This window comes from Fistularia commersonii, chromosome 22 (assembly GCF_037954325.1).
Source record: "Fistularia commersonii isolate RoL2024-O1a breed Wild chromosome 22, RoL_Fcom_v1.0, whole genome shotgun sequence".
Lineage (NCBI taxonomy): Eukaryota > Metazoa > Chordata > Actinopteri > Syngnathiformes > Fistulariidae > Fistularia > Fistularia commersonii.
The window spans coordinates 2,121,907-2,130,832 of record NC_141305.1 but is presented as its reverse complement, the minus strand read 5'-3'; the positions used below and the strand labels follow the sequence as shown (position 1 = coordinate 2,130,832).

The 8,926-nt window shown below is 46.8% G+C and overlaps 2 protein-coding genes across 2 annotated transcripts; both read right to left on the bottom strand.

Moving 5' to 3' along the window:
• Nucleotides 1-1,855: 1,855 nt before the first annotated feature.
• Nucleotides 1,856-3,142, bottom strand: mcidas (multiciliate differentiation and DNA synthesis associated cell cycle protein). Its single transcript, XM_086169199.1, has 5 exons — nucleotides 3,077-3,142; nucleotides 2,916-2,976; nucleotides 2,599-2,825; nucleotides 2,381-2,491; nucleotides 1,856-2,293 (listed from the first exon to the last, which is right to left on the bottom strand). The coding sequence occupies exons 1-5, from the start codon at nucleotides 3,140-3,142 to the stop codon at nucleotides 1,856-1,858; spliced, it is 903 nt and encodes a 300-aa protein (XP_086025325.1).
• Nucleotides 3,143-6,286: 3,144 nt separating this feature from the next.
• ccno (cyclin O) lies at nucleotides 6,287-8,562 on the bottom strand. The gene is made up of 3 exons (XM_086169829.1): nucleotides 8,034-8,562; nucleotides 7,088-7,273; nucleotides 6,287-7,016 (listed from the first exon to the last, which is right to left on the bottom strand). Exons 1-3 carry the CDS (start codon nucleotides 8,352-8,354, stop codon nucleotides 6,534-6,536), a joined length of 990 nt encoding a protein of 329 aa, XP_086025955.1. The 5' UTR covers nucleotides 8,355-8,562; the 3' UTR covers nucleotides 6,287-6,533.
• Nucleotides 8,563-8,926: the final 364 nt, after the last annotated feature.

Below are 8,926 nucleotides of genomic sequence, written 5' to 3'. Positions count from 1 at the left end.
TTTTTTTTATTTTACATTAAGTTACATTTAGTGGCGAAAATGAGTTTAACACCCCTGCTCTAAAGCGTCCTTTTATTGCATACATTCAGCAGTTGTGAGTAAGTCTGAAAATGTTAAATGCATCCGAAAAAAGCATTAAAATAGCTTCAGAAGTAAATTCACTCTGGAGACAATGAACAAAAATTCAACCAGTTGAAAAATGGTTAATTTCACATACAGTATATGTAACCTCATTCTTGGTGACTATTTTTCTGTTCCATATTACTTTGTTTGGAAATCTCTGCAAGTGAAAAATGTTTTGAGATCAGTATTCAATCACTCAGGTGACATTTGGATCTGCACATCCAGAACTATACTTTTGCTGCGCTGTAACAATAATGAAGAAGTAGCAACATCGTGTCACGTGTTGCAACCGTAGCCAGTCCAGATGATGCTTATATGCATTTAACTACAAACAGCGGGGGGTTAAAGCACAGCCACGTATGTACTGATTGAATTGTTTTAACCTTGTAACTGAGAACAACTTTATTCACAATTGTGACAGTTGTCAGGAAGATAAAAAATGTTGAGAGAGAGGCTAAAATGACATGGTAAATGGTGGTTATTTGTATTTTACAAATCACGCTCTAGCAGAGAGCATGAATCTCCTATCCACACACAGAAATAAATTCCATTTCCACCGTTGGCGGAAAAGATATATTCATCTCCCGCATTGCGTCAAAGGTTTTCCCCACGTTATTATTTTGCCATTGCTTATCATACTTGTATGTAGAGCGTTTAAAATATCAAACATCCGTATCAAGGGAATAATATGAGTGGGGATGCGGGAACTCTTCCAAAATTTAGCCCTAAAAAAATCACAGCAAAAATACGTTTAAGGAGAAACTAACGGCCCATGCTGGTGATCTTTCCGCTGAATGTGGACCCCGTGTCAGTCCACTCCTCTGCTTTCCATCTTATCTTCTTATCTTCATTTGTCCAGATAGATTGTGTGCATCGGAAGGCGACAGGAGCACCGTCACTCTCTATCTCGGGGGCTGCGGCGCCGCCTTCATTGCCCCAAAGCAAACGCACTCAGGTTTGGGAAGTTTAAACAGGTGTTTGAACCGAGGTCCAACTCTTGTCTGGGGACCCTTAGTTGAAATCTCCCCAAAGGTCACATCGAGTCACATGTGTTCGAATATAATGAGTTTCCCCCCCAGACGGCGCTGCCAAACCGATGGTTTGAGGTGAAAAGGCGTAGCTGTTTGGGGGAAATGGATAATTTCCAAACAAGGATATCAAGAAGGATGTTGACCGCGAGGTGTCATGACTGGTCGTTTCTCAGTCTGAGTCGCCTTCCAGGCCGGGACAAAAGGGGAAGGAAGTGCCCCCTGCTTGAAGAAGGTCATGAGGTTTCATTTGCGTCACTGCTCAAACAAGGAAAAGTACGTGGCAAAACAAAAACAGCGTCTTTCCATTCGTTCGTCTGCGCGCCTCTCTTGTGTTGTCTTTCGACAGCAATGTCCAACGCTCGAGTCGGCTTAAAAAACTTTATTTTAAAAATTCGGCGATCATCTGTGCGTCGGAAACCGTTTTCAGAGGTGTGAAAATAAACAGATTGGCTGGCAGATAATTACATATAGAGGCGTGTAAACAGAAACACAATGTAAACAAAAGCTTGGGCAGTATTATTTCCTTTGTTCGGCACCACCACTTGAGTGATGAGCTTACAAGCTACCTGAGGAAGACATTGTGTAATCATTCACAGATATCACTATAGATTATGAGTTAAGCATTAACATCAGCTGCCCACCCACACTTCCTTCCAGTTCTGGACGAATCTATCTCACTCGCGACGCCGTCCTTCGCGGTTTCAACTGTCATTTGGAACCCAGCGAAAGCGGTACCCCCCTTCCGGGTTACTGGAGGTAAAAGCCCGACCGTGAGGGAACACCTGGGTCCGAATGGTGCCGTGTTCCCTGACGGACGTTCGGAAAGACGACACGCTCTCCTCGGCTTCGGCGCCGTCCTCCCCGGCGCCGCCGTTTTTGCATATGGTGGTCTGGAGGCCCGAGAACGAACCGTACATGCGGATAGTGTCCGAGCCCTGCCGCGACGTCGCCCCGCTGGCGCCGCCGTGCAGAACGGCATTGCAACGTGTGCTGACGTCCCTCAGAATGTCCTCCACCGAATCCGCCGCCTCCGTCACGCATCCGTCATCCAGCCGTTGCCGCTTGCAGGGACTAAGAGGTTTATCGCCACAGGGAGGCAGCGGTTCTCCCACACTGGCGTTGCTGACGTTCATCAGTTTCTGAAAACAAACGGAGGTGTTACACCATCGCACGTGCGGCGGTCTCATCACGTCGACGATTTTTTTGCCGCCGTCCCGGTTGCTCACCTCCAGCACCGAGGCCAGGTGCTTTGCCCGGCAGGCCAGCTGCCTCAGGTGAAGGTTTCGCTCCTGAAGGGAGTCCAGCTCCTCTTGTTTTCTGCTCAGAGTCTCGTGAAGCTGCAGAGAAACGGACGCCGTCGTCGTTTGTGCAGCCGTTTCGTGTACCTAAAACCGCGTTCCTCTTAAACGTCTAAAATATGCTCTCGTCATAACGTTCTCCATACCTGGTTATTGACTTCCAGGGATCGCTCCAACGCCCTGCCTTGGCAGCGGCTGACGCCCTTCCAGAGGACTTCATCTTGGGCAACCGGGTACCCGTTCTCTGCCGAGGAATCGGTCGGACCGTCTTCCGCAGAGAGGTACCGCTGAGGCGTGAGGGGAGGTATGACACAACCCTGGAACGGCACCAGTTCCACCGGAGACAGGTTGCTCTCCAAGGTGGCGGGGGAATCTGACAGGGGTTCCACCCAAAGGTACGTTGGAATGATTCATCAGATCACAGCGGTTACAGTAGAAGTGCCGGCACGTTCTGTTTACTCACCTGCCAAAAAGTCCAGTCCGTACAGTCCGAATTCCTGGTCGTCCGCGTCGGATTCGTTAACCTGCAGAGGGGAAGGGAGGGCGAATCCGCTTTTAAAAAGTCAAACAAATCCACAAATCAGCTCCTTTCAAATGTCCCATCAGATGAGACACGGGTTCTACCTGGAAGTCCCACCATGGCCAAGCATGGCAGAGCAGGTTGCTGACAGCACATGTGTTGGCGGTCATCTCACCGGCCGTGCGCGATGTGTTATTTTGGGGGGGCTGCACAGGTGACCCGAGCTAAGAAACCTGCAGCAGCCTGCGTGTCACGACAAGGCGACGGTGCCATTCGTGCAGAATTCCAGCGCACCGTGTTAAACATTAACACCGCGGCAGTGATGCAGAGCTGCACATCTCAAGCTTAACTTCTGCCTCTGAGATCCGATTGAATGTTGGGAGTTTGGCAAGAAGCTTCATTTTGAAAATAAAAATAAAAATAAAAATAAAAATAAAAATAAAAATAAAAATAAAAATAAAAATAAAAAAATGAAAAAATAAAAAATAAAATAAAATAAAATTAAATAAAATTAAATAAAATTAAATTATATTAAATTAAATTAAATTAAATTAAATTAAATTAAAATGACAGATAAGAACCTGTGAGCCGGTGGAGTCGCACTCTCCTCTCGCCGCGGACGCGCAACGTCCCGGATCATCCCACTGGATCGCGGAGATCGCTGCAACACGCATTGAGGATGCAGATTATTGAGCGTTTAATCTTCTCCCCTATATATGTTATGGAGGTTGTGCATGTGTTTCGCAAACCTTGCTCAAGGATGCAGGGCAGCTCGACGTACACAGTGACGGGACTGCTGCTCCGGGGCACCAGCGCTCTGTCCTGCAGTCGTTTTAGAGAGATGCAATATGTGCAACTTTTATTTTCAATTCATTTATCTTGAAAACAAGATGGTTCATACCTTTCTGGTTCCCCTCGCCAGTTGGCCCATTGTACGAGGACAGACAGCCGCAAACACATTTCTCTCCCTTTGCATCCTCGTCCCTTCCGCAGCTCTGTCTGCAGAACTAAAGGCTGCTTTGACTGATTTGCTGATATAGTCCCACATTCTCCCAGACCCGCTGGTTTTTGGCCCAATCAAATGTACCCGCCCGGTCTCCAGGGACCCACGGCGTCCTGGGAGATCGAAATTGGTGGAGACTTAACGGTTTTCCTTTTTTTTTTTTTTTTTTTTTTGTGAGAAGTGGAGCCGCGCATAACCGCGCCATCACAACAGGTGCTTAAAGACCTGCCCTCCCTTTTTTTTTTTGCGGAATTTTCCCCGCCAAGCAAACCAGTTCAACAGTGCATCCCTCCCCCCCCCTTGTTCCCAATCTACCCTTTCCTGCATAAATATCATTTTGAAACCCAGACTTTTTGCGTTTTGCAAGCCGCGCGTAAATAAATCCGAGAAAAGTGGGGGGGGAAAAAAAGGAAAAGGGTAATTAACGTGCAGACAGCTCGGTAAACACCCGTGACAAATGCCTGCATCGGTAAACAAACAGGGACGATTCTCCGCGGCCTCTTGACGCTGAATGCACCTGTGTCAGCAGGTCGAGCTGCCACGCGTAATGGATTATCAGATGGAGGCCCCTGCGTGGGGCGCAGCTCTGATCCACGTGGAGCACTGGCACAGTGGCCGTGCACAGGTTTTTGCTGGTTCCTTGAGCCCAAAGACACATGTAAGGACTGCAAAAACCGATTAATGCCCGCGTTTCGATGTGCAAAGCGGAGTTCCATCACGCGTGGACACACTGGAGGAGTTTGAGAAGGAGACCCAGGATGATAAACAGTTGCTCCATCACTTCTCTACCACAACCAGAGTGAAAACAGCAGTAAACAGGGAGCCAAAGTGGGTTTCACGGCCCAGGATCATCGTCCTGCTCCAAGTTTCATCGGTAAAAGGGTGTGAGCACATACATGTGACGGATGCCGTGGCGTGCAGAGGTCTGCAAATCACCAGAAAGGAAAACACTTTATTCCGTTTTGATATGAATCGATCAAATTCATCGAGTTCTTTTCCGCAAACGACGCTTCCTGTCACTAAACACCTGAAGTACTTTCTACATCAGCTGTGAAAAATTCTTTTTCAATGCTTTTTGAAGCAGGTCGCTCAGTCGTAACTGTGACATAGAAGACCTCGGAAATGTGTTGATGCATTTCGGATTAAATAGCACATATAAAAAAACACACATGCACCCGTTCTAGCACTATTTGCTGACCCGAACAGGTACAAGAACTAACCTAGATGCACAAAAAGCTGTAGAAAAGACGAGTTTTGAGGAACAGCCACGTACATTATGTGCATACATGTGGGCGGAAGTGGAGAAGCATCATTTTCTCACACCGAAATGGGACAGCGTGCTAAAGGGATAAAGGTCTTGTCGCCGCTGAAAATCTAAAATTACCATCTCATTCCCTTCTCAGATTGAATTCCACCCCTCCGATGGATGCCCGAGGCCAAGACCCCCCCCCCCGAGACTCCTCCAGGTAAGTGATGCGACGGTTAATAAACGCGGTTCACTTTGACAAAAGTATTTAGATCTGCAGCCATGAAGCGACCAGCACTCACCGGGATGCGGTTCGTTGGATTTACGCGAGTCTGAGAGCTCAGCTGGGCTTTATTTTGTTTGCCTTTCGGCTATGAGTGGCCATTGATGACATGATGATTTTTCAACCGAGCGAAGAAGTCTAACCCCCTAACGGCAACAAAAAAAAAAATAAGGAAATATGTTTGGCCACATGTTCAATTAATCCAGACTTTCCCGTTCAAAGTCTGAATTTTCCAAACAGCAGTTTCTCCGCTTTTCCGTTGAGATTCTCACCTCTGGTTTGCGTTGTTTTCTTCAACGCGAGTAGAAACTCGTCAAATAACTTCTCGTACAGACCGGGCCTTCTCTCAGAGCGCGTTAGAAGTGAGCACAGTTTATTGGTTACAAAGAAAAATGGCTGTTAAACCCGGCCGGTTCCTAGACTCCACAAGGATTTGGAATTGCTTGAACATATCTCAAACATGCGCTTCCAGACCAAGGCTGAGACGTTATCCTGGTCTCACACGCCGCCCCCAAAACAATGAAATACTTGACATACTGTTTTGACACAAAGTACAGTTCAGTGGGAGCACATAAATCAGCAAGGAGAGAGAAATTAATGCTTAATTTTCAAAGCAAAACCTCATTTTTAATAGGACGGTGAAGCCACATTTCCAGTTGCAAACAACGCATTCACCTGCAGGAGCAAGAAGAAAAAAAACACTCACTCCTATCCAGTTACTTCAATACTATTTTGAGATAATTTATTTCAGAATGACAAAACATTCAATCCTGGTACAATTTCAAATTCTGTAGCTACAGAGATTGATTGAAAAAGGTCAAAAAAAATGAGTGCATACACCGTGAAAAGGACTTTTTGCTACAAGTCTAACAAAAAGAAATGCATGGATGTAACCGGTTGAGAAAGATAAATAAAAAAAATGCAAAATTAAAAAAAAAAAAAAAAAATGATAGTTTGCGACACACCGTCGTGCTTCACGACAGAATATTACTCCTCACATTTTTTTTGTTTTTTCAGGGAAATCTCCGCTCAGATGTTGGAGAAAACCTCCAGCGTCTCCTGGTTGAGCGACACCAGCAGCCTCAGGTTATCTTCGCACTCCCGGGCCAGACTCTGCGGGCCGGAGGACAGTTCGGACATGGAGTTATCGCACCGTGTGTGAGGGGCCTCCGAGAACCCCAACATGCCCGCGAGCCTCAGCGCACAGCCGGCGGTCAGGGAAGGTGGGTATTTGTTGAAGGCGTAGTCCGCTAGGCTCAATTCGCACACCTTTTGCGCAAAGTTGCCGCGAGCCGGACCCTCGCTTACGAACCTGCTCCCCTCGTCGCTCTCTGCAACCGGCGACTCCGAGCACTTGGCGTAGTAGTCCAGGAAGAAGGCCAGGGTGGGGGCGCCAAGGCGGAAGTTGAGACGGAGGAGGATGAGACACTCCAGGTTGCAGAGCTGCTCCTTGGTGAAGGCGTCGCAGCAAAGAGACAGCAGATGGCTGATCCGGGGCGAGCAAACCTCCACCTGGGGGGGGAGAAGAGAGGGTTGCACCGAATGTGGCAGCGGAGGCTCTTCTGGAAGGTCCGAGCCCTCACCTTTTTGCTGGCGAGGAGAAGAGAGGCGACGCCCAGGAGCTGAAAGCAGTCGGAGGCCACCGGGGTGGAGACCAGGAACCTGTCGATGATGTTGACCGCCAGGCAGCAGCACTCGAAGGACAGATGGAAGTGTTTGTGGACGGGGATGAGCCAGCTGACAAGCTTGCAGCGAGCTTCTGGATTCAACTGAGGGAGGACGAGGGGGGGAGGTGGACTAGCATTAGCATAAAACTTGACTTGGTTTATTTAAAAAAAAAAAAAAAAAAAAAAAAAGCATTTCTCTGTGAAATGCTATTTGTCTCCATCATGTCATCCAGTTTTATCAACAGTATGTTTTAACCCTCAAATTATGTTAAGGGTCAATTTGACCCATTGGGTCAATGGGTGAAATGTGTCAAATTGACCCTTAACATAATAAGAGGGTTAAACTGGTCATTTGCAAAACTTGTTTGCAATGATGAAACAGGGATAGCATTTTCATCATTGATATTATCAGAAAGGCTTGCAATGATCATGATAAAAATTAATCCAATCCATTTATGCAATGAATGAATTCATTTTGAGCTTTTTTAAATTATAATTATTATTAATATAATATAATATAATATAATATAATATAATATAATATAATATAATATAATATTATAATTTATTATCATTATTAGATATAATATTTATATTTTATTGTATTTATTATTCTGTCTCTGTCCTATTATCTATTATCTATTACTGTTATGTTTTTGCTTGAAACTCTGGCACAACAATTTCCCTCGAGATGAATAAAGTTGTTCTCATCTCATCATCTCATCTCATATAAGCGATGCCATAGGAGTTTTTTGTCTAATTTAGGTGAAAACATTTGAAGTATTTCAACCATTATCCTCATGTTTGCTCTTTGAAAGCTGCAGAAGGTGATGATGATGATGATGAAGATGTTACAGCCTACTTGTGGTTGATTTTCCAGGCTTTTGTCGGGATGGAAGTGCGCCTCTCTCTCCCTCTGGATCCGGTAACCGATGTCTCCGTATTGCAGGTACCAGTTGGCCTGCTGACTCGCATGATCCTCGCCCCAGTGTGACCATGGCGTGGAAGTGCCACGCGTGGACGAGACCGGAGAGCACCCCAAGTCCTCCTCGAACCCGGAGTCACTCAGCCTGGACGTGAGCGTCTGTTTCCGGTGTCGGTCCGCCCGCCGGCCCCGAACCGGCGTGGGGGCCCCCGCTCCCGGCCCCGACGGGATGCTCGCCCGCCTCCGTTTGTGCACCATCTCCGGTGCTTGCTGACACAGAGACTGTTTTCCCCATTGCGAAGCCGGGGACGGGACGTCACTTTCCCGGGGTCTTCCCCGCCTGTGAGGCTCCTAGCCGCCCGTCGCCATGGCAACCGACGCGACGGGAGCCAAACACGCCTCGGGTGATTCTCGGTAAAGCCCAAACACATGGCGCTTTTTTAAGTAAAAAGGAAACAAAAAAAAAAGAAAAGAGATCACAGGGATTTTTTTGCAAAACGTTCAAAAGTTTGAATGAGCCGCATCGAGCTACTTCGGTCGTTTCCATGGTAACGTCAAAAAGTCGCATCCGTAGTTCAGCAGTTCGGATTATTTGGAAGAGAAAGCAGAAGTAGACAAAAATAACAAATAAACACAGGCGTCAAAAGGCATTAAAGGGATTAAAGAGCCCAAGTTTGTCACTGCAACCAACGGCCCCGGTCCGTGAACGCCACATCTGCACACGGATAACGTTGTCTGAACCATATATCGATATATAAATACATGCTTTACAAGTTGATCGATGCGATCCGAAACATCCATTCCCTCTCCCGGTCCATTAATGCAACATC